At 42.0% G+C, this 25199-nt stretch overlaps 2 protein-coding genes across 8 annotated transcripts in view; one reads left to right on the top strand and one right to left on the bottom strand.

The window, feature by feature from the left end:
- Positions 1-21531, bottom strand: part of eml5 (EMAP like 5) — a 39110-nt gene extending 17579 nt beyond the window's left edge. The window contains exons 1-17 of one of the 4 annotated variants that reach the window (XM_051396333.1): positions 20729-21526; positions 14093-14252; positions 11263-11361; positions 10781-10849; positions 6650-6835; positions 5962-6097; positions 5746-5769; positions 5131-5332; positions 4773-4910; positions 4387-4643; positions 4015-4227; positions 3743-3910; positions 2001-2107; positions 1777-1895; positions 1451-1637; positions 1170-1275; positions 646-739 (exon numbers count right to left, since the gene is read on the bottom strand). In XM_051396333.1, the coding sequence (XP_051252293.1) occupies positions 646-739; positions 1170-1275; positions 1451-1637; positions 1777-1895; positions 2001-2107; positions 3743-3910; positions 4015-4227; positions 4387-4643; positions 4773-4910; positions 5131-5332; positions 5746-5769; positions 5962-6097; positions 6650-6835; positions 10781-10849; positions 11263-11361; positions 14093-14252; positions 20729-20925 (2462 nt within the window). In that variant the 5' untranslated portion in view covers positions 20926-21526. Of the gene's footprint in view, positions 1-645; positions 740-1169; positions 1276-1450; positions 1638-1776; positions 1896-2000; positions 2108-3742; positions 3911-4014; positions 4228-4386; positions 4644-4772; positions 4911-5130; positions 5333-5745; positions 5770-5961; positions 6098-6649; positions 6836-10780; positions 10850-11262; positions 11362-14092; positions 14253-20728 lie in introns of all 4 variants that reach the window. The other 3 variants (XM_051396336.1, XM_051396335.1, XM_051396334.1) reach the window with 3 other exon arrangements.
- A 728-nt stretch (positions 21532-22259) lies between these two features.
- The window catches only part of ttc8 (tetratricopeptide repeat domain 8), a 4652-nt gene continuing 1712 nt past the window's right edge, over positions 22260-25199 (top strand). Inside the window, exons 1-12 of one of the 4 annotated variants that reach the window (XM_051384743.1) lie at positions 22263-22480; positions 22808-22831; positions 22971-23091; positions 23166-23229; positions 23338-23497; positions 23823-23912; positions 23990-24034; positions 24134-24219; positions 24320-24407; positions 24511-24621; positions 24738-24877; positions 24981-25155. In XM_051384743.1, coding sequence (XP_051240703.1) covers positions 22367-22480; positions 22808-22831; positions 22971-23091; positions 23166-23229; positions 23338-23497; positions 23823-23912; positions 23990-24034; positions 24134-24219; positions 24320-24407; positions 24511-24621; positions 24738-24877; positions 24981-25155 — 1218 coding nt within the window. In that variant the 5' untranslated portion in view covers positions 22263-22366. Of the gene's footprint in view, positions 22481-22807; positions 22832-22970; positions 23092-23165; positions 23230-23337; positions 23498-23822; positions 23913-23989; positions 24220-24319; positions 24408-24510; positions 24622-24737; positions 24878-24980; positions 25156-25199 lie in introns of all 4 variants that reach the window. The other 3 variants (XM_051384727.1, XM_051384748.1, XM_051384735.1) reach the window with 3 other exon arrangements.

Raw genomic sequence — 25199 nt, 5'->3', positions numbered from 1 at the left:
TTCCTTTATCTTTGATGTATTTTTAAGATGTGGAAGTTTATATAAAGTCTTTACGGTCCAATTCGCTTCATTTATCAGGACAAACTCGTAGGGTGTGTGTGATACCTCTATGTTACTACTTACTTAATTTATTCTGCTCATTGCATTTGCAATTCATTTACTTTGTATGTATTGCTTTACGCCTCATAAGCAGGTTACATCTGGACAAGACAATTTCTTTTCTTAATACGTTTCCTTGGCAAAATAAAATATGATATATCAAGCACACAAACTCACCGGGATGAGCCCATGGAAAATGTAAATTGAAAGTAATTCTCTTTAATTATGGATCTACAGATGGGGCCCTAGGGCAAACTCCCATTCTCTCTGGCAGGGTTAAGTGTTGCAGTGAAACAGCCTTGTAATCTAAAAAGTAATTCCCCTTCTCTTCTCTCCTCCATCAATCACACTGTCAGCCCTGCACAGCAAAGTGGCTTCAATTTAACCCTCATCTATAAATGTCCATATTTAAACTAAAAGCGCTCAAACAATCTTAAGAATTAACAGGAAGGTTTGTCAAAGCTTTCGGGATGTGAGGACAGCAGATGCTGCTATCTGAAAGGCCGACCTGCAGCACTGTTAACGCTTTAATATGAATATACTAACCGCATGGCAGAGAGCTTCTCCCCCTTCCTCCAGTCCCACAGTACAATGGTGTGATTTTCATCTAGGCCCACCGAGGCAAGCCGCTTGCCATCCGCTGTGGAAGGGAAACCAAAACCATTCAGAGCAGCACAGACAGAGCCAGCTCCTGCTTTGGCTCAGTGAAGTTTGGCCCTTGTTAGTAACATGAAAGCAGCCTAGCGGGTTTGATCTAAGGCAGGTGATTCACTGACACTGACATACAGATCACAGCACAGCTTCTGTCTGGCGCCAATTAAAGGAAGAGAGATGAACAGCTTTACCTTGATGCTGTCAGACTGCTGTGACTAAAAGACAGCAGGAATAGGTTTTTCGGTGTTGCTTGTAAATTGGGTGTCTTGTGAATTTGCCCCTTTCTTTTATGTGTGAAAGAAGTTTTTTGTTCCCCTGTGAAAGCAGGATGTCTGGAATAATTTGTGAATTTAAAAGTACGTTATGTTGAATCTGTCTGTATAAGAGAACTAAAAGCAGTCTGAGCTGAGTGTTACCAGAAAAGTCCAGAGCGCACACTCCGAGCTGGTGGGAACCCCTCAACACAGACATGGGTTTTAACGTTTCTGTGTCCCATATGTGGATGGAGGAATCTCTGCCGACCTGGATAGACAAAACAAACATTCAAAGTATGGACACAATCTACTTTATTGAACCCATTTCCACACAAGAATTTCGAGTGTGATATTACAAAGAGTCTGTCCCAGCTGATTTCTGACGAGGCATAAACTAAACTGAAAAGCTTTGAATATTTTATGGTAGAAGTGCTGGCAGCTACCTGGCCTGTTGCTACAAAGTCCTTCAGGGGGTGGATAGCCAGACAGAGGATGTCATCATCATGGCCCATGTAGAAACGTTGGGTATTCTGCTGTCTGTTGTACACAACCCCGATGGCAGCTACATGGTAGACTATCTCCCCTGTCTGGGTGTAGAACAGGTTGCTCCTGCAATCGTAACCTCTGTAGCTGCAAACAAAAAACAACAACATGGTATAACCTTTGTGGAGAAAAAGAAAAATTACAATTAAAAAAAACCTTGCTACTTGAAATTCATCTTCATTTTCACAAGTTTTTTTTCTTTTATGATGCTACAGAGTAAGCCTACCCATGAATAAAGTGCAGCTTCACCCCACTGCCCGGTGCTCGCTCTCTCTTCTTCATGGCCGTCGCCCGATGCTTCTCTTTGCACTGCTCTTTGAGCTGAGGTAGATCTTCTTTATAAACCTGGATACATGCAGAAAAAAGTGTGTACGTTCTCTGTTTAATAACAAATATAACTTTCAGGGAGACATGTTTAAAAGGTTTTTCAACCTTGATACGATCACAAACCTGTCGTCTGTACGTGAGCTGCGTCTCCTGCTCAATTTCTGAGTCCATCTCAGGTACATCTGACTGATCAGAGTCCGACTCTTCACTGTTAGAGTCTGCCAAGGACTCTGCAGGCAGAAACAAGGTTGCATCACATCTCGCCAGTTAAATTCTTCCCTGCCTCTAAATCAGACAAATATCCCGCTGCACACACAGTAAAAAAAATACTGCACCATGTTTCAGAACAAGTGAGGGTCGATCATGTAATAATACTGTGACATCTCCTATTTATCAGGCAGTCGTGCTTGACAGTGACATCGCTCAAGACAAATGTAAAAAAAATGCTGATGCAGCACAGTAAAGCCGTTCCAAGACAAGGCAATAAGCAGAGCTGGCAGCTAAGGGCGGCTACTCACAAGATCCATTATGAAAATTAAAAGGAAAGGCGGTTAGTATGTGCTTTAATTTCAGAAAGCACAGCTGCGCTCTGTCTCTGGAAAAAATATGACTTGGGAATGACAATGCAATTATACTTTCCAAGCTTCATTCACTTTTATTGGATTCGTCTTAATTAATATGATGGCCGTTCCTTTGCAGAGCTTTATGGAAATGGTGGTTGATGAAAGGAAGTACGGGAAGGGAACAATCTAGTACATGGCTCTCTGGTGGTTTAGCACATCAAGTTCATGAGGCTGGTGGGAGCAGTATGGGTGCACGTTATGTAACAGCCAGTTACATTCATACAACCCCTAATAGGTAACTAAGAAACGTACTGTGACATATTATTTCATTAAATGGGTTGACATTACCACAATTTACTGTGGAAATTGTCTTACTTACTCAGACAGATACTAGTAATATATAAACTGATTTTAAAGGAATATACATAAAAATGTGGTATTCACTTTCTTGCTGAGAGGTAGATGATAAGCTCACTACCACGCTCTTGCCTCTGCTTTAAAGGGACAAAATATAAGTTTTCCCCTTCTTTCTAAGAGTAAGATGATTGGTAGCTGCAGCCAACAGCTGGATATCTTACCTTAACTTAGCTCAGCCTGACTTTGTCCAATGGTAACAACTAACTAACAGCTAACTAATTAACTCTTTTTTTAAAAAAATGTGTTTATTCCATACAAAAAAATGGAAATTCACTGTTGGGGGGCTGTGTAATGGGCTCCAAGAAGTTACTGGTATAAACAAACAATATACAATGATAATGTTAATTTGAGGATCTAGTTGGTAGATTTAATTACCATTGGACAGAGACAGGTTAGCTGTTTCCCCAATTCATATTCAGCGTAGAGATATCTACACTAAATATGGATAATGGATTAAACAACTTAACTTAATATAACTTTGGAGAAAGCCCAGCTAGCTTTTTTTCTCCACTGCTTATGCTTACTCTTAGTAAGGAAGTGAACAAATGTGTTTCCCAAAAACAAAACTTTTAATTTAAAGGAATTTTGTAGCAGACTCTGTTCAGCAAAATTTAAGTGGGAGGTTGAGCAGACATCAAAATTTCCATCAGGGTACCCCACTTAGCCTGATTAGATAATGTCTTGTTGGCAGGAACCACTGATTTTGTGAAATAAGTAATATCCGTAATGCAAGTCACTGGTCTCTTTACAAATATACAATAAAGTGTTACGCTGTAATATTCCTAATTGGACTGATAAGAAGGTAAAATGTAAATTGTCCTTTTTGGTAAAATATATACATACACACTTTGGTTTAATAGTGGCTGTGGCAGGGTATCATCTTACCTTGTGGTGCTATATGCAGAGCTTCTTTAGACTTTCTTTCAGGAACAAACTTCCACTGGAACACAGAATGATCGGCACCACCAATAGTTATGACCCATTGGTAGTCATGTGACCATCTGGCATTGGTTATGTGGGCTGAATGACCTAAATACTTTTTAAATTTTGCACCTAAAATCAAGAGGAAAACATATCAGTAAACACGGTGGATAATGATGTCAGAACGTCTGTACTTAAATCTTCTTAAAAATTAAACAATGAATAATTTTCTTTACCTTTTTTTATACATGGATATCGTAAAAGTTTTACTAATCCGTAGTCGTCAGCTGTTACTAAGACTTGATTGTTAAAGTTGGCGTCCACAGAGTTAATGTCATTAATATCTGAGTACTTGGGCCATATTCCATTAACATCAGGGCCCAACACACACGTCCATGAAGCCCACTGCACCAGCTTCAGCTCCTCCCTGTTGGTCACCTCCTTCCCACCTCAACAGAAGACAGAAACGTTTATCTGACAAAGAAGCTCTGTGAGAATATTATATCAAAGCAACGTTGCTTTTATGGATTTTCGGTAGCCAGTATTTTACAGAGAATAGTTGTAATAGCTGTGCTACAAAAGTAATCCACCTGGGAACGTGGACTTACTTGGCATCCTGTAGAAGAGCCTCCTGCCGCTGCCGTCATTGGTCTGCAGGTACTTGCTGTCTGTGGACCAGTCCATGTGTGTGATGAAGCTGCTGGATCCCACGCACTCGCCCACTTTCTTGTATCTCTGCACCACGCCATAGATGTCCACCGAGTTATCATTAGAGCCAACAGCCAAGTGGCCCCCATCGGGGGAATACTTTAACTCATGGATGGCCTCCTTCCTGTCCTTGATGTGGACCACCTCTGTCATATCTCTGGAGGGAAGCAGAGAAATGCAGCTTGAATGAGGAGCTACAATGAACACAAAAAGATGAAGCTCTTCATCGTAGTAGCCATTCACAGAGCAAGAAATTTCCCATTTGGCCTTTGAATTGTGTACACACCTGACTCTGAGAACGGTGAAGGAGCCATCCTTCATTCCCAGCGCCAGGTGAATGCCATCAGTGCTCACGGCTGCACAGCGGATAGGCTCCTCCATGTTACAGCGAGCTATCAGTGCATGATCTATAAGGCTCCATATCCTTCAGGTGCAGAGAAGCAGGACAGATGTAGAGGCAAAGCAGTGATGAGATTACATAGAGTCAAACAACCATGGCAATCATGTTTGTGGTGTTTGTTATGTATTTGGGTTATTACTACACTTTTACATACACACAAACAACAACAGATAAACTTGAAACAGTTGAATCACTGTAACAGAACTCTCTTTTTCACAAAAACGTCTTAAAGCAGAAGCCTTACCTCACTGAGCGATCATCACTTCCTGTCATGGCCAGAGGCTTGGTGGGGTGGACAGCCAGAGCCCACAGCTCACCCTCACAGTGACCCTGCATGATGAGGAAGGGCTTGTTCCGGTCGTGGACCACCACCTCAAAGATCTCGCTGTCTTGCGTGCCCACCAGGATGTGATCTCCCCGCCAGCACACACTGCGCACAGACAGCCCTATCAAGAACACACGCATACACTTAAAAATCAGAAAGAAAATTGGAAAAGCATGCTAACATGAAAGCAGACAGACATTTGCCAACGCTTGTACAGTCATTATAAGAGACACGACAGGGATAATAAAGACAGGAGGTGTAAATAGCCATCTGTAGGCTACCTAGGACGGAGATTTTAATAGGAAAATACAATGACAGCACATGTTGTCAAGCCAATCTGCAACTGACTCTGGGTAATACAGTGAGAGGATGGAGGAAGCATGTGCTGTATACATATGTGAACATAACATCTATTTACGACGAAAAACTGCAACAGAGCTTGGACTTACTAACAACACGAGGAACAGCAGAACAAAGTGGGGCTACAAACAGACTGACATGGTTCTTAACTCCGCCCGCAATGACATTACCCACCTCGGCTATTTTCACCTCTAGCTACTGTTAGATCCAAGATTATAAATACAAGAGATGGAGAAAGTAGAAAAGAAAAGAAAGAGAGCATTAGTAAGGAGAACAGAAATGGCGTAAAGGGTGTTTTTTTTTTTTTTTCCTGTGCCTCCAGAGACCACAATTTGGCCAGCAACCTTTCTGTACTCAGATTAAAGGAAAAAGGAGGCAGTTTGACATCACCTTTATATCCTTGGTCTGTTTCCCTGAGATCAATGACAGTAATTGGTTTGAAGTTGAGATCCCACAGCCGGACGCACCCATCTCGGCCCCCGGTGGCAAAACCCTCCTCACAGACATTCATGCTGAATATCCCTGACTGGAGGAAATGACAGGTTGTCAGTAAGGATCTGTACAGCAAATGAGCAACGACAGAACCAGCCCCAGATACAGACCGCATAGTGCTGCTGCTCAGCCAGGCTTTCACAATTACAAAACTGCGGTCTCAAGGTAACACAGAACTCGGTAACGGGGGTAACAATTTCTATTATTATTGGACAGCTCTACCGATGACCTGCTTTGGATGAGAGTTTCTGTTTATACAGGGAGGCACCTTGTTAAACCCTCAGCGAGACATTTGGTTGCACAAAAAGCAGGAATGAGCATGTACTGTAGTCATTATCCCCTCCCCCATCCGCCCATCCCCTCACCCAGCTGTTGATCCAATAGATATCATTTAATCCTGTGGAGCAAATGGCTGATCCTTTTTCTACTGAGCAGAATCAAACGAAGCCAGCATGTGTGGCTTCGACCCTGGTTCAGTTTACTAAATGCTTTCACTGTGATTCTTTTGGATATGATGCACCAGGGTGGGTGTGCAAAATCAGCCTGAGCCACGAAAGCGTCCAACACGCCGATCTTATAAACTCACCCCATGAGCTCCTTGCACCGTCCTCATCAGGTTGATCCCTTTCCACACGTAGATGTCACCATTCAAGGCACCTGAATATGTGACCTCGTCCTTGGCGCAGGCAAGGCAGAGGATGGTTTGGAGATCCCCCGTTTTGCCAAAAACACCACGTTTGGGTGTCAGAGCATTACCACATAAGCTCCAAAACTGCAAACACAAACAGAAAGAGTGAAAGAGTATGTTGGCTAATAATCCCCCCTGTAATCCTGAAAGAGCAATTATGGAACAACAGAGTAAAAACCAACAAGTCATTTATGGTTTGACAGTCACACACAGAGCAACTGCATTAAAACACACACAGACAGACGGACCTTGAAAGAAAGCAAAGTCAAATTCAAATGCTTTCCCTCCTCTTCATGTGATACTGGGAACTCTTGCTGGGGGTCAGTGCTGTAACCACCTGATCAGCATGCACAGACACAGACACGCATACACGTGGGCTCATTATTTATGAACAAGGTCATCGGGATGCACGGGCACGGCGTCGTCTGAGGGCTAAATCTATCAAACAGAGGAGGAGAGAGCAAAAGAGAGAGACGCTCTGTCTGCATGGAGATGAGATCACAGGGAGAAAGCTCGAGGAGGGCGTCTCGAATGCCTCAGCACGACCATCGGCACGTGAAACAGAGACACACTCATCACCGGCAAGCAGCAGGGAAATGACAGAGTGACAGCCCCTCTTTCTGGTCTACCTAAAGGAGAATGTTCCTGTGCAATTCCTAAAACCTGATGTATTGCAAAAAATAAACTATAATAACCTTGAGTCAGGCTGATTCGAGAAAAGCTCAGAAAAGACAGAAACTGTAGGCAACGGGTGCTGTTTATGACCACACAAGAACAGATCTGCAGAGGCTTGATAGACAGTCACACAATGAACAAATGAGCTCCTCGATAGTGACAGCCTGTCACACCCTCACTAACAGCTATCCTCCTGACTGATAGTGCTGCTGCGTGCTAACAGGAGGGATCGATTATCAGAGACAGGCATCACAGCCTCAGATACAGCCCTGCCATCAAACATCTAACGCTTGTAAGCACCTCAGCAGGACAGGTCTCTCCTAATCCTGAGCGCCTCGCTGAGCTCTGAGTGAGTATGTGCATGTGTGTGAGCTTCCTTGTGGGGTCGAGGCTGAAGGTTAAACAGGAAAGATCATAGGTGTGTGAGTAATCAGGGAAGGTGTATATGCAGTTTGTAGTGTGCCAAGCGCAGGGTATATGTAAGGGTCGGTGGGAGGTTTTTTTAGTGGCCCAGCCTGTTGTGGAGGCAGCGGGGATGGATGCAGTGTGACTGCACAGCCCTCCCTGCCCACAACTGATAAGGCAGCGAGACACGGGCACCGGCTAATCCCTTTGCTGCTGAATTACTGAGAGGAGACGAGATGCTGGAGGGGTTTATGATGAGGCCAGGAGCAGGAGAGAAAGCCACAGAGGAAGAAGGAGAGCACAGCAGAAAGGTGGAGGTTGAAGCTGGAAAATGAAAGTTCTTTGAGTTGAAATCAAGACCTGGTTTACAGTATTGCTTTCTCTGAATAATGCTATTATTTCTTAGACATCCTCCAGAGAACCCCTGGCATAGCGGAAGCTGCTAGTCTTAACCCAGGATTAGTGGTATGTCATTAGCTCAGTTACCTCCACCATCACTCCAAGGAAAACCTTTTAAATGTAATGAATGCAGAGAGGGTTGTAACTCATCAGCTACTGCACTGCCTCACCCCTCACCCCTTTCATCTCACTCATAATATCCCTCCTGTCAGACTACAGTGACCCTGAATGGTCAGTGCACTAAATGCTGCGCTGACAGAAGTCAACGTTTGGCAGCTCACTGCACGGAAAACTGGATGACTGGCTGGCAGTGCTGCTAGAAGCTGATTTTGTCAAAGCTGCTGTCCTTCATCCACATGGTGTCAAACAGATACACACAAATACATATCTATATGTTTAAGTACACACACACACACACACACACACACACACACACACACACACACACACACACACACACACACACTCACAGCTACCTTAAAGGACCATGCTAGCATGTTGGGACATTTTTGCTGACCCTTTTTTTTTTATTTTGGGATGTCCATTGATTTCTGTGTGACGTGAAATGCTTTTAGTAGAGTCCATCCATCACAGTGAACACTAGGCCTACGTTGTTTTTTGTCAATACTACATTATTGTAGAAGGATAATATAGTCAAAGCACAGATTGCCCCCAAAAAGTCTGCACTACATAACCTCATAATGATAATGTAACTTTGACAAAAATGTATGCAGACCCTAATGTCGTTATTTTAATAAAATATTTTGGTAAGAGGTTGTGTACAATATTAAATATTTTAATAGTTAGTTTAAAGATATTTCTTTCCTGCAGTCAGCCGGAATACCATAACTTGTATAACGTTATACAATAATAGAACATCACCAAACAAATGGAACCTGTTCACATAATCCCAAAAACATACAGTTAACATATCAGACACACCATGTTAGTGTGTTCATAACGGATTACACAACTCAAGCAAGTTACAAAAGTATGCCCAAAGATTTTTATATCATACAGATTTCTCAGCAGCATGGTCTACAAATTGTTAGCTATAATGTTAATTAATGTGGGCTTTAACTATGGCTCCCAATGATTACAGTTTCCTTTGATGTTTCTGGAATCACAGAACACATGAGGGGTTGCAAGTAAATAATGCTTCGTTTTAAGGGGTCACAAGCCAAAAAGGTTAGGAGCAACTATAGGCTACAACATGCTAAACCGGTGGTAAAGTCCTTTAAACAGCTTTTAATCAGCAACTAGTCAGGCAGCGGGCAGATGATTGGTAGGTGTGGTGTTTCTGTGTGTGGGCTCAAGAGGGGCATGCAAAGGTCTGAGCTGTCCTGAACTAATCAAAACACAAATGACTGTATAATTAGCTAGGAGGAGCTGAGTGAGGACGAGAACGTTGCCGGCAGCCCCGGTCCTCGTCACAGAGGTTGTGTTTTCCTCAGCGTGCTAGTGAGTGGATTACTGGGACTAAATCTCCTGGATGCTCTGAGTGCTATAATCGCTGAGCGAGCACAGGGCCGGGGAGCAGATGTCACATGGTCCGCGGGGTGAAGGCTGGGGAATTATGTGGGACAATTGCTGGATTGCCTTGGCATCAGGAAAACGAGAAGTGAGGGAAAAAGAAGTGGAGGAGGAGGTGGAGGAGGAGGGGGAAGACTGGAGGAGGAGGGGAGGGGCGGTTGGGTGGCCCGGAGGGGGGGTTTCTGTGCCAGTGTGTTGGGGGAAGAGTTCAGGGGGGAATTACTACGAGAGGAAGCAGGTCAAGCTGGATTGACATGAGGGAGTCATTGGTGAGATGTCACACCACTGGGTAATGCAGTAGCCTAAACCTCCCCGCCTGCATCAGACCTACAAGGTTTAGTCTTGTAGGGCCAGTGGGCACATTTCCTACCTCAGCATGATTTACTCTCTTCCCAATGTTTTAGAAATAAGCTTCCTCTGTGGCTCTGAACTCCTTGTTATTTCCTAATGGCCAAGCCACTCAAGGAACACTACTACATATCCCAGGGGAAGGCTTGGCGAAGACACCCTGCAAGAACTCATCAAAGATTTATGAACACCACTCTTCTGTGAAAAAGAAGTGATAGAGATAGGCCCAAGAAGGGAAATGAGCACAGCTGCAGTTTGTACAGGAGAGGGTTTTTAAAAGCTGAATGAGGACAGCTGAAAAGGGGTAGCTGAGTAGCGGAGTCATGGTTCCCCCGTAAAAAGAGAACATTTTTCCTCCCTGCAGATTACTACAAATTTGAGGGAAGAGACTGTGAGTCATTGCATGTCCTACTTATGTTAAGTGCCTAATAACCATGGACTCTGGAATAAAGTGAATTTGCATACATCTATTTTAAGACTTCGATATGGTCATGGCGATAAAGCAGAGAAGGCAGGGAAGGAAGGGGCACGGAGCCAAGGGATTCTTCAAACTTCCTAAAAATCATAATCTGTTTTCAGATATTATGCAAATGAGGCACAAGAACCGCAGCAGCTCTCAAGAGCCGGCTGTAATCTACGGGATGTAAAATGACCAGGAAGTGGCTGTACCTTGATATGTTTGACACCACAGCTTACAAGCTTGCTCGGCTGGTACAAATCCCAGGATATGTCAAATATCTGTGGTGAGAAAAAAAAACACACAATGCATTAAATATTATTATTGTTACAGAAACACCAACAACGTCATTATTACAATATTATCATCATCAGCATTATGCAGCATATTGACTCTTGTATCGAAAATATAAAAATAACAGAGGAAAAAAGACCAATGTGTGTATGTGTGAGTGTGTTTGCACTGGTTATGTGTGTGGGCTGAATTAGACAACAACAGCTGGCTGTATTTCATCTTTTTTAAATTCCTTTTCATTAGCTGCGCACCCTCTCAGTGAGGCTCTGGAAGCTCACAATCAATCAGGCCTAACTTGTTTATATCCCCTTTGGGCAGGCTCTCCATCCTGCATTTGTGGCTAATTGAGGCGGTCGATACTGAGCTTGTGACAGAGACAGGGGAGGAAGAAAGTGTTTACCCTGTCTGTATGACCAGGAGCGGCTGCCAGAACCTTCCCTCTCCTCCAGTCCCACACACAGATTGTGTTTTTAGAGTCCAAACCCACGGACACCAAACACTGCAAAGAGAGCAAAGAAAAAGACATCACAGATTGACCAAACTCTGCTCTGTTGCACTAATCACTGCAAAACAAACTTAACTACCTCCACTGTAGCATGGCAGGCCACAATGAAAGGGCTAATAACAGAACAGAACAGTTGTCCAGCCCCTGGCACTTCCAGTGAGCACATTTGAGTGCTTTTTGCTGGAGGAGCCTCCTATAGCTGACTGAGTGAGTAGGCAGCAGCAGCAGCAGTGGAGCAGAAGAGAGGAGAGCAGCTCTTATGGAAATCCTTCTCCACTCCGCAGCTTGCTTTACATGGTAGAGGATGTCCTCTTTGAACCACTGCTGAAGCAATTTTCGGCTATGGATGGAAGTCTCTGGTGAGGTATTTGCGCTGTTTTAACTTGTATTAGAGATGTCAGTGTTTTACTGATGAGCAAAGAGGCCCTGTGTGACGAAACCCAGTGAAACCGTGTGGATGAGGGGGTTTTTTTCAGCTATGCTACGGATGTTGGTCTGTTGATTAGTCCAACACTTTGGACCAGACTGAAATATCTTGACAACTTTTTCCATGAAATTTTGTACAGGTATCCATAGTCCCCAGATAATGATTTTTTGTTTGTTTTTAACTAAGGCAACCATTACATATACTTCCAGTTACAAATACTATACTGGACCACATTTTTCATAGTTTTTTGAACAGCCTTAACAAAACACAAAAACAACAGTGGGTCACAATTTTACAAATATGATGAGACAAAATGGGTGAAAAAAGAAAAAACACACACCCACACCACCAGGATGACATAATACATTCAAATTAGGGTGTGACGTAGTCAGTTCCATTTTTGTCAAATAGGTAGAATGAAGTTCAGGCCCAAGTTTGGTCCATAACTGGTTGCAATATCTTAATAAATCCCTTGAACTTTGTTATGGAGGGTGTAGGTCCACCTCCTTTTAACAAACATCCAGTAAAGGAGGGTCCTTAGAAATACATAATTTGAAAATAGTCTTTCTTGCTATATATAAGAGTCTTTTAATCACTTCAGTGTTGCAAATTCTGAATTGCATCAGATGATGAATTCTTCTGACTTTCTTCCGACTTTTCCTCTCGCGTCACCGTAAGTTCACATTTATGTTTGTGAAATGTCTTATCAAGTTTTAGATGGCTTGCCACGTAATTTGGCGCACACCTTTATGTTCCTCTCAGGATGAGTAACAATAGCTTTGTTGAACCCTTAACCTTCCCTTTAGCACCATCATCAGGTTGACATTTTGCCCAATACTTACAAACTAATAACATCCTCATTAGTCTCACTCCTCCTGTAATTTGCATTTAGTGTTAATTAGCAAATGTTAGCATGCTAGCACACTTAACTTAGATAAGTTAACATGGCAAACATTAGCATTGTAGTTTTGTATTTGTGAGCATGGTGATGTTAGCATTAAGTGAATAGCCTAACTAGCTTTACAGATATAGCATGGCTATAGACTTGTCATTATATATGCTAATATATCCCACTTAAAAGTTGGCATTAATTAAATGGCTGAGATGCCAAAATAAAAGCATATATATATATATATATATATTTATCAAGATATGAGCAACTGTCTAAAATGTTAGTATATCTTCAATGTGACCTCTCATCCACAGCTTAATGTGGCATGTCAACTGGTCAGAACAACAAGACTCAAGCAAAACAAAGGTCATCAGTTATACTCTTTGTTCCAGACAGCAGCTCATACTGAAATATTTAGAAGTGATGTCTCAAACATCAGTGTATTTTCTCGATATTGCTTTAATAGATGGACAGGGTAATGGCACAAGGGATTCCTCTGGATTGTCCTGAGTTCAGCTCTGACTTCCTCTGATCCAGGAAGAGGGAGAGATGGAGAGTAAATAGAGCCACTAAACTGAGAAGCGATAGAGCCTCCTTTGGCTTTAAACACTGTCACATTCCATCTAAATCCCCAGCTCTCTACCCGAGCAGGAAAATAGCACGGGGTCATCTCCCTGTCTCTTACTGCAAATACAGGAGGTATAACTCCGCTGTGAGAGCTCCTACGGGAGGAAGAGAGAGACGTGCAAATATAAAAACCTAGAGATGGTTCCGCACGGTATCGATTTTCATAGTCAAAATCAACAGTAGGTGGAGGCTGCAGTGTGTAAATATTAACTGGTGGCAAGTCTGCAGAGAGCTGGCTCGAGAGATATTATGAAAGCTTCAATAGCAAGTTACTTCAATCTCCCGGTGATTAACAAATAATCAAATAATGTGTTTACCTTGCATGGTCCCGCTCTCTGGATGCCAGTTATTTAATTTCACTGTGTATTTTAGCACTTTTCTCACTTTGACACAAACGGCTCCTGTCAGACTCTGTGATGCACACTACCAACCGTTGCCGCTGACTGTTTTGCTGTAAAATCTACCAAGTAGAGCATGTCTGGGTGCAGCTGTCCAGCTAATACTGCTGGAGTAATCACAGATGTGTCATTCAGAAACTCAGCCCGGCAGGCAAGCTGCAAAAGCCAGCCTCCAGCTTTCAAGTGGAGTTTTGATTGTTGCTGCTGTGCCTCTCAAATTGAACATTTCTGGGGACACTTTCTGTGTGTCTGTGTTCTTTTCGACAAAGCCGAAACCAGTACTTTATGGCAGCAACATAAAAAACTGGGCTACAATTAAATACAATCGGATATTCTGAGGTGGATTCTCATCATTTGTACATTATTGTGTCACAACCGTACCTGTCCATCGAGGTCGAAGGCCAGGCAGGCGACGCCGTGTGTGTGCACATCCTTGAGGATAGACACAGTCTGCACGGTGTAGGAGTCCCATACACAAATATAAGGCTCCTTGCCCACCTGTCCTGTGGCCACCAACACACGCTCCGGATGCAGAGCTAAACTGTACAGAGAGGGTCAGAGAGAGAGAGGGAGAGAAAACATCTGGTTACCATTGCCATTTTGCGTGCTTGTGTGTGTGTGTGTGTTTGTGTGTGCGTGTGTTTGTCAGACGAGGGATTCACCCTCCCAGCAGAAACCACTGGGATGAGATGAACACATTAAGTCTGTGATGGGTCTGAATATGGAAGCAGAGGGGCAGATTGACGAGGTGACATGGTTCAATTAACTCAGTCATGCTCAAATACACACACGCTCAGCCTGACTTCATGCGTGCCCACAGGGTGTTCTTAGAATATAAAAAGCTGTATTGGTGAATCTGTGAATTTAATTTTTAGCAGTTTTTGCAAATTTTGAACTTTTCTCTGCACCGTTCACCTTTCCTAATTCATCTGGGGTTTCCTTGCATCACCAGGCATATGTTTGTAACACTGTTACATAATCCCCCCTCCCCTCCACTACCCTCCCTTCCCCTCCACTCATACCTCCCCCACCTACAATCATTCCCACTCTACAGCTGAGCAACAGCCTGCTGTATAAAGCTGTCACTCCCTCCCCCTGCTCCACCCACCCTGTCAGCCGCCGCCAGTCACGTTCCAGGCAGGCCTGTGATTCACTGGGCAATTCTTCCTCTTGCCTTGTCCTGGCCTATATATTTCATGCTGCAACGGAGCTCCCTCCATTATAATCAGGCTGCCTGTTTTGCCAACTGCTCTCCAGAATTTCTAATCCTGGCTTGTGTTCAGACAGCAGGCCGGAGAGGCTTCGCAGGCCCGGCAGCATCAACCTGCTGAATCCACGCAGTTCATTACTAAAGAGGCCTTCTTCCACTTTCACTTTACACCTCAATCCACCTCTCTTTCTTCACCTTCGTCCGAGTTTTCAGTATGAATACTTTCAGTCTGACACCTCATCTCCATTCAAAACACGCTGTCACTGTGGACTTGACAAAGCTTTGGCAGTGCACCGTCTCTGAGAGCTGACGTGGGTTAGATGTGACAGCCCTGATCTTTGTCCTCCCTCATCTTCCTCTCCTTGTTCTCTCTCATCTCCGCTCCCCCACCTTCTTTGTTGAACCTCTCGCCAACCTGGCACAATTTCTCATCTTACTTTTTATGAATTATATAATCAGAGCAAAGGGGCTAAAAATAGCATTCAGAGGAAGAGGAGAAAAAAAAATGATTGGAACACTTCACAAGATGCAGACAGACACAGCAGAGAAAACTGCTTAGGCACAAGCAGGTAGTGCACAGCAAATCTGTCTGGTTTGATGCCGGAAAAGCTGAAGAATAAAATCTCCAACAGCTATGGAGTCAATCTCAGGCCAGCAGCAAACACTGACACTCAGCTGGACTTTCACTTTAGTTATGTCTCATGTTCTACCAGCTTTAATATCTATTATATGTCCATGCTACTGTGTGGAAAATCAAATACTGTCTTTGAGCCCACTACAACAGGACCACTGTTTCATTTACATTTCTGTCAGCTGAAGAGCTTGCTAAATGCCACCACTAATGACTTAGCCTGCAGTACATTACCACGGTTCTCCTGTTTGATATAGGCTACGGCTGTTTGATGTGGCTGTCTTCCATCTGCCAAGTCCTGTAGTACAAAACTAGCTAAATACTGCAGCAATTAAACAGCCTGTTTTCATGTAGATATGAGGCAAATAAACAGCCTTAGGAGATACTTTCTCAGAGCGAGGACGCAAAGATGCAGCACAGGAAGAGACTTAGGTCAAGTAAGCCACATAGAAGAGCAATAGATACGCTTTTATCCACTCCAGCATGAACATTTTACCTTCTTCGATACGAGTTAAACAAGCTACTGAGACAACTTTGATTCACGTTCCCCAGTAGTAGTTTCCTTTGTCTGATTTTGCCTACAGTGGATTATAGAGAAGCAGAGGATTAGCACATTTCTGAAGGTCTATACAGTACGGGATATTTCCCAGTATTCCACATAGTGTTTTTAATCCAGCTGTCCATCAAACTCCAACACCTGCCCATACAGCTAAAAATAGAAAACCTGGAATGTAAATAAGCAATAGATAAGTGTGGTGGTACTCTATTTTATTCAGTAATCAAAGGGACAGAGAAAAGGAGGGAGAAAATGGGGTGAACACTGTAAAACCCCGGGCTGGATTCTGACACCCAGTCCTCTCACAGAATATTAGCTATGTTTCAGAAATCCTAAAATACTTCAGAAAACCAGAATGAGTGACTCTGTGCTCTGGATCTGGAAGATACTGTCTATTAATATTAGTGCAGAAATAATTAATCAGCGGATTAGTCAATGAACAAAAAATTAATTGATTTAATCAAGTAATAAGTCATATCAGGAAAAAAAAAGTTTTGCTGGTTCAAGCCTGTGAAATGTGAGAATTTGATGTTTTTTTCCCCTTTTTTAAATATTTTTTATATATTTGGGTCGAGCACTCAAACAACGTTTCTGATGGATAACAATTAATCGATATATTGAAAAATATTCATCAATAATAGACAAGAATAATTATTTGCAGCTCTAATAAATATAATATTGCCTTGATACCAGACTTGGTATCATCTTGGATTCTTGATATAACTTAACTTATTTGCAATAATTTTCTTAACTGATTAATCAGTTTGGTTGGTCTATAAAATGTCAAAACATGTATTAATTGTGTCATTATCAACTCCTAAATGCCCTCTAATAATCTAAAGGATATGAGTACAATATCAGAAGATGTGCACTGCTTCAACCTCATCTGTGTAAAACATTCCTAACAACACCAAAATGAGACGTCTTTCTGACTTCATTGTTTTAATCCTAGAGACAACAATGCTGAATCATGACATTTTGCTAAGTAACTGTACTGAACTCTGGACGATTTTAATTGGGGAAGACAGAGCTGCTCTTTAGAGACCACACTGCCTTTCACAGGGCGACCTGGCGGATACTCACAGTGACGATGGGACCTATAAGACCTCAGCTCCTCAGTGACACTCTGCACAGAGGAGCACCTGGAAATGTGTGTAAAGGTAAGACAGAAGCCAACAGCATTGTCACCAACAGTAAAGGTTATTGTTATGATGTGCTTTTTCTACAATTGTCTAACTAGATCTTGTTTTTTTGGCCCTGTTTCTAGTTTCTCTTATGGTTACATTTGAAAGCATAAATAATTGAATACAGTGACCAAAGTCAACAGAAACGTAAGCAGAAGACGATGTTTGAGGGAATACGTCACTACAAATCATGACTGTCTATTAATAATAAAAGCAAAGGAAGGTGGATACTGGGATATGTGAATCATATCTATTAGCTCTCATGCAGTAATTGCCTGTAAGCACATTCCCACACACTCACCCGATACACTAGAGTCAATAGTTCCACATGCACGGCTTTAATTTGTGCAACAGTAACAGTGTTAGAAGCACAAATATATTATATTGCATGTATATCAACCACACTCTAGTGACTTTACAGAACATGGCTGTCAGTTTTGTACTTTTGACTTTAGTTCGCACATTTATATGCAGAGTTAGTTCACATTAGCTCATACAGTTCACAGAGTGCAGGCGCAAGACTCCTCTCTGCCAACCTGACACATTTATCGTACGCACACTTCCTGCTAATTCTAACAAGAGAAAATTATGTATTAGGAGTTTAATGAAACTTATTGGGCAATATTATTCACTGCATCTCTCCGAGCTCACTGAAACAAGACCAGCCTCGTCTGGCATCTATAATCCATAACTCTGGCTGTGGTCCATCATAAAGTTAACAAGATATTGTAATATGAGACGGCCTTTTATTCCTGTGTCCATAACACCCTCTCATTAGCTTTCACTTTCTATCATAACAAAGAACGTGAATAAGCCAAGTTTTTGAGTAACAGAAAATGAAGCTAGGGTTGGCCATCTTTTGCCATTTTTATTTATTTTTTGCCAGTGATATTCTTAGCATCTTACTTCAATGAGCATAAACGCTTTGTTTCTAATAGGAACATAGCATAAGCTGAAAATGCATCTGTTTTTAAAAGCAATGCCTTAATAAAACTGTACAGAACATTGTGACTTAAACAATTTCTAATCAAGGATAAATAAGACTAATGAAGACAAAGAATGGGACCAAACAGTCATACTCCCTCTCTCTCACACACTTTTGTGAGTTTTTACTTATAAATGATGACACAAAAATGTCCATGTGTTACTTATATTAATGCTTATCCTCCACCCTTCTTTATCTGGACGTGTGTGTGACGTTTTGCAACAGTCATGGGAACTAAAAGAGATCACACGCTCAAAGCCCCTTCTAGTAATTCTGCTTATTTTTCCAGTGTGCATGTCTGTGTTTTGAATGTATTTGTGTGTATTGTTCAGATCAGTGAGTGCGTGTCCTGCATGTCAGCATGATGGCAAAAAGGAGAGATTAAGCTTTGCAGTATGGACTCCCGCAGGTTTTTTAGCAGAAGCCTCAGGTTCTTTGAGTTTTAGACTGGAATAAATATATGAGCTGCAACAGTGTGGAACAATTACAGGAAAATGTGAGGAAATGACTAGCAAACAGTTTCTACAATTGTCAACTCATTTCACTAACACGGCTCGAGGGGAATTGTGTTTTAACTACAGCACATTAACATTCTCAGTACATTATGTTATTGCCCAATAACCTGTGAATTTACAATGCTTAAAAAGCAACACTAAAGTGTCAGACCAGCGAACGAAGTCCAGACTATCTTGCATTCTCATGGACGGCTCAGCCTTTCGTTCATGTTAAAATCTGTTCATCAGACTGGGAGACCAGTTAAAAGCAGCTGCAGGGCAACAATCAGAGAGGGAGAACCAATTAATCCATGAAGTGAAAACACCACATACTTATATAGAAGTTCACAAAACAAAATATAGCAGCAACCAAAATAGGCCAAGAAAAAGAAAAAATAAGAGCAACGTAGAGGGAAACAGAAAGAGAGAGGCACTGGAGTCGTAGCGTTATCTGAGGGGGCTGCATCTATTCCACATGAGTTAGTGCAACGTGAGAGCAGTGCAACAGTTATTCAGCCCTGAATCTGCTGAGGGCTGCTCCTGGTTGTGCCATAGCTGTCTAAGTCAAAGCAAGTGTTTATGGGAGCTTCACAAGCACTCCTCTGAGATCTGAGTTTAAAATGACTATTACCTGGTCTGTTTCAACAACAACAGACAGCTCGAGGGACCTGTACCCCTTGTACTGTAAATATGTTCAAAGATCTATTAGATAGATCTATTTTAAAGCAGAAAAGATCATATGGCAACAGAAGACCAAATGACACCATAACGAGCCTGAACTGACCGAATCCTTCCAAATCTGCTTGCAATACAGACATACAGATGACCAATTTGATGGTTTACCAATACATTACTAATACATGCTATACTTTTGCATCAAACATCACACTATGGTTCAGTCAGTGACTCCTCCGGCTAAGTGTTTGAACGCAGGCACTTCACCCCCAGGGCAGCGGAGGGTGAGTATCTCTATTGTCCCATTAATAATGGAGCAGGAGCCCAGCTGACGGACGACACAGTATATAATGCTAGTCATCTCCAGGCCAACCCACACACACACATGTCAACACAAGCGCTGGAGCGTTGGACACAGGTCGTTATTGTGTGGCATGCTGAGAAACAGTCAGAAAGGCAGGAGGATCATCCCGTGTGATGTAACACGGGTTACGTTTGCTATGTTTTATCAAAGAGCAGGTGATTCAAGGTTTGTTTGGCCACGCAGAGATGAGTTAACACAACCCACAGACAGCTTTCCAGTCCAGGGATCCCTTCAAGGACGGCTAGGCTCAAGTGCATTTTTAGTATTATTGCTCCCTGAGTGCTGGAAAGACATACATGCTGCTGTTATGGAAAAAGCCTTTAAAATATGTTGAAACGTGCCTTCCACCAGACAGCGATTAAACCAGAAGCGCCATCAATCTGAGAACTCCACCAAAGAAAGAAATGTTAATAGTTTAGACAATCTACAGATTAGATATCACTTCAAACCACATTTTAAGCAAGAAAATGCCATTTATTTTCTATTATATTCTCCGATGAGTGTATTTGCTGCTTTTCTCAGTGTCGTATTGTTGTAAATGAACAATCTAATGTAATGATCTAGCAGCCCTGCAACTCCAAGACGTGAGGAGTGGCAGCAGTGTAATCTTCAGTAGTGAGGGAGGAAGGGAGAGAGAGAGAGAGAGAGAGAAAGAGAGAAAGAGAGACCACCCTTAAATCTGGAAGAGGCATCTGCCCTGGCTGGAGTGGCACTGGTGAGCAAACTCTGGGGATGCTGCTGAGTGAGGCGTGTGCCCACTTTTGAGTTCCCTATGGAGCTCAGAAATATCATATTACATTTACACAAGGTGACACCAGCACCTACAATGACAACACTACAGTGTCAGTCCATGTCCTGCTGTACGGGCTGCTGGTTGCTGTCCGAGGTGCTGAAACAAAACTGTTATCGGTGCACTACCTGATTATGTCATCGTTGTGCCCCAGGTAAAATTTCTGCTTGTGTTCCCGGGTGTTGTACACAACTCCCACACCGGCGACAAAATAGACTATTTCCTTGGCGGCGGTGTAGTACAGGTTGTTGCGGCACTGATGTCCCCGGTATCCGTACACCCACTCCAGTCTCAGGTGGCAGTTGGGAGCAGTTCTGTCAGCCATGTCCGCACTTCCGTGTGTGTCTCTCTGTCGCTATCACGTAGGATTTCTGATATAGTGTCATTCACCAAAAAGGATTTATTTAAAGCCCGTGTGTCCCATTAGTTCCGTTGGATTTCCACCCGTCCAGGGAGAGCGTTGAAATGAGACATTTTTGGGGGTCATGTGGATTTTAGAGCCTCGCTGTCTGGTGAGATGAGAGCTCTCTGTCATCTATTTCACTAAACGAGGTTTCTAAGCCGCTGTCTTCATTGGGAGAATATACTTGTATTTCTTCAGCGCCGGGTTTGCGGTCCTCTTCGACACAGGTCAAAGCTCCTGTCAAATCCTACAAAGATGGAGCTGCACTGTTATTCCGCAAGCACCGCCCACAAACATGACGGATCAGCCTGTCGTCCAATCGGATCCTTTGACTCGTCCTCGAGGGGAGAGGACAACTCCGTCACGGGTGGAAAAGTTATGCTAGGCTAATATTTTAAACTGGATAACAGCCTCTTATTAAACAACTAATAATCCTAATGTGTGAAGTTTACACGAATAGAGAAACATAGATATAGTTTTAATAAACAAAATACTTATACACAAGGCTAGGGTTTATTTGTTTTTCACCTTTTCCTTTATTATTGCTTGTCTATTTAACCCATGTAAAACTATGTAATGTTTGTTTTGTATCTAGCTGCTGAAAAATGTCTCTATATTGTTTGATATTATTCAATAAAGAATATCTAAAAAATAGGAAATAAATACGATTATTATTATTATTATTATTATTATTATTATTATTATTATATCCGGTTATTATTATTTTAAACTCGAAAACAGTAGCAACATTTTAAACTGGAAAAGAGTAGCTACATGGAAATAGTTTTAATTAAAAAATACTTGTATACACGGATACAAGGTTAGGGTTATTACATTGAGTCTGTTTAGGGTTGTACTATACGATTATGTATTTCAGGAGTTATATAAAAAGAACTGAGTAAGATAACCATGCCTTTTGCACTTTTATTAATTAATTATTTTTTTATTTATTTAATTCATTATTTACTTTTCAATGTTATCATACTTTTTGTATAAATTATCTTATTTTTCTTATATGACATTTAAGCAATGACTGTATATAATTGGATTTAAGGCATAAAGTGTTTAGTATATAATACAAGGACTATTTTGTTATTTTTATATCATACCTAATCATGATCTTCAACCCTTGTTCTGTATAGCATGTGTTCCGTTACAATTGTAAAAAATAAATATAATATTGCATAATTTCCTCTTATTTTATTTTGGTTATATTTTCATGAGAGGAAATGACGACAGTGAAGCCCCGCCCTCCTCCGCCGTTGCTCAGCGACAGACGAAGCTTCGGCCTCACCATCATCCTGGTGCTTGCTCAGCAGCTTGCTAGCTGACGTTTACACCTATTTCTGTCCAACCAAGAGCAATGGAGGTTACAATGGACCCTCTGTTTCTGGCATGGAGCTATTTCAGGAGGAGGAAGCTCCAACAATGTTCGGATATTTGCTCAAAAATATTACAAGACAACCCGTACGACCAGGTACAGTGGTGTAGTTAGCATGCTAGCGATTATCCACTAAGGAAACCTGCTTGTGTGCTAGCGCTGGGAAACGGTAGTAATCCTGATTATCCTTGTAGTTTATCATAATTTAATTAGGGTAACGTTGTATTTTCTGGTACGTCTTTGAATCAGCATGTATCCCAGTTGTTGCTGGAGCATTTAAACTACGCTGCATTTCTTTTTCAAGTTTTATTTTTGATTTTCTTCTGCGCTCTGTCTTCCATTCATTTTCTCATTTCCCCCTTTTATTCACATCTGTTCTGCACGGTCTTCTTTTCTCACTAACTCACTGCATGCTGTCTTAAGGACTCCTCCTTGCCTGTCTCAGAGGTAACCATGACTGTAGACTGTCCCTCTCTATCATCCTTTTTCATCCTTTTTCACGTGGATAGTTCAACATGAATGTAACATTTTCACCAGTGTATCGAGGCCATCTAGCTATATAATTTAAACATTGTGTGTTTCATAGGCTGCATGGAGCTTGAAAACTCGTGCTCTTACAGAGATGGTGTACATAGATGAAGTTGAGGTCGATCAGGAGGGGATTGCTGAGATGATGTTGGATGAGAGCTCTATTGCTCAAGTTGCACGTAAGTTTCAACTCTTCTCAGTGCCTTAAAGTTAAGAAAATGTGTTTAATTGATAAGACTTTGCTTTATTCCAGGACCCGGAACATCACTGAGGCTCCCTGGAACAAGTCAGGGTGGGGGTCCCACACCGGCTGTCAGGTACCATCTGCCAGTCAATGCTCATATAATGCCTTGGAGTTTTACTACTGATGACATTTTCAACAAAATAAGAAACGCCTGATCTGAGTTTTCTGTTCTGAATTCAAGGCCTATGACACAATCAGGGCGTCCTATTACTGGATTTGTGAGACCAAGCACACAGTCAGGGCGTCCTGGGACGATGGAGCAGGCCATCAAGACCCCCCGCACTGCAAGCACTGCTCGTCCTGTCACTAGTGCTTCTGGCAGATTCATCCGCCTGGGAACAGTGAGTAAATATGTCTGAAATTGTGTCAATCTCTATCAACTGAGAGACTCCATGTGAAATACAGTTATACTTTTCTCTTCAGAGCTCTTATATTTGAAACACAGTATCTGGCCAGTGAATTATCATTCAAATAACTTTAATAACTTTTTCAAATATATTTTTCTCTATGATGTTTGTGTTACATTGATCTATGTAATATAGAATTATTGATATTAATATTGTTTAACAAATACCTTTCATCTATTAGTGTCCTGCTTTCTTTTGCTACACAGATTGTGAAGAATGTCTGAAACTTTAAGCGTGACATTTTGTTCTGTTTCTCCAGGCCTCTATGTTAACCAATCCAGATGGACCATTTATAAACTTGTCGAGACTAAATCTGGCCAAGTATTCACAAAAGCCTAATTTATCCAGGGTAAGACTGAAACTGTGATTTACAAAAATCTGTCAATATCATAGTTTTTCTCAAGTAACCATAATATCTCTTCTCAGACATTGTTTGAATTCATCTTCCATCATGAAAATGATGTGAAAAATGTAAGTGTTGCATTAATCTGTTATAAAGCAAATTGGTTCGCATTACATTGTAAGATTGTCTATTATTCATGCAACACAAACTTTATATTTCTTGTCCAGGCTTTAGATTTGGCTGCTCAAGCTACTGAACATGCTCAGTTCAAAGATTGGTGGTGGAAAGTTCAGTTAGGGAAATGCTACTACAGGCAAGTAACTCTCAAACATTCACAATGTTTCAGCTCAACATTCCTGACATTTAATCAAGTTGCATTTTCATGTGATGACCCATGTCTCTGCCTTTTGCAGGCTTGGTTTATATCGTGAGGCAGAAAAACAGTTTCGGTCAGCTCTCAACCACCAAGAGGTGGTGGATACATATCTCTACCTTGCAAAGGTAGCGATGGAGACATCATGACATGACATCACATTACCATTCTGTAGCACAATAGAAAACTGGAACTTTTTCTGTGAAAAAAACAGTGTGTGTTTCCCTTTAGGTGTATCAGCGCCTGGATCAACCAATAACAGCACTCAACCTTTTCAAGCAAGGGCTGGACCACTTTCCTGGTGAGGTTACCCTTCTAACAGGAATCGCTCGCATACATGAGGTATAGTATGTCACCATGGTCCTTACTATAGAGTCCACTTAGTCCTCTGTCCAGACACACCTGCCAAAATGAAATAAGAAACCATATGTACTGTCTGCACTGTGATATTGTCACAGGAGATGAACAACATTTCATCAGCCACAGAGTACTACAAAGATGTCCTGAAGCAGGATAACACTCACGTGGAGGCTATAGCCTGTATAGGCAGCAATCACTTCTACACTGATCAGCCTGAGATCGCCCTGCGCTTCTACAGGTCAGTTAATCCGTTATGTATATTTTATGCAATGTGTTGTTACTGTGTATGTGATGAGAATGTATTTCCTATCTGTCATTCAATAAGTTTTTCCTGTTGCTAGACGGCTCCTCCAGATGGGGGTGTATAACTGCCAGCTGTACAACAACCTGGGCCTGTGCTGCTTCTATGCCCAGCAGTACGACATGACTCTGTCCTCATTTGAGAGGGCTATGGCCCTGGTGGCCAATGATGAAGAGCAGGCTGATGTCTGGTACAACATAGGACAAGTGGCCGTGGTGAGTTAACAATCCCCCAAAATATCCCAGAATGTCTGATGATT

The sequence above is a fragment of the Dicentrarchus labrax genome, unplaced genomic scaffold (assembly GCF_905237075.1).
Source record: "Dicentrarchus labrax unplaced genomic scaffold, dlabrax2021, whole genome shotgun sequence".
NCBI lineage: Eukaryota > Metazoa > Chordata > Actinopteri > Moronidae > Dicentrarchus > Dicentrarchus labrax.
This window is presented reverse-complemented; position numbering and strand designations above follow the sequence as displayed.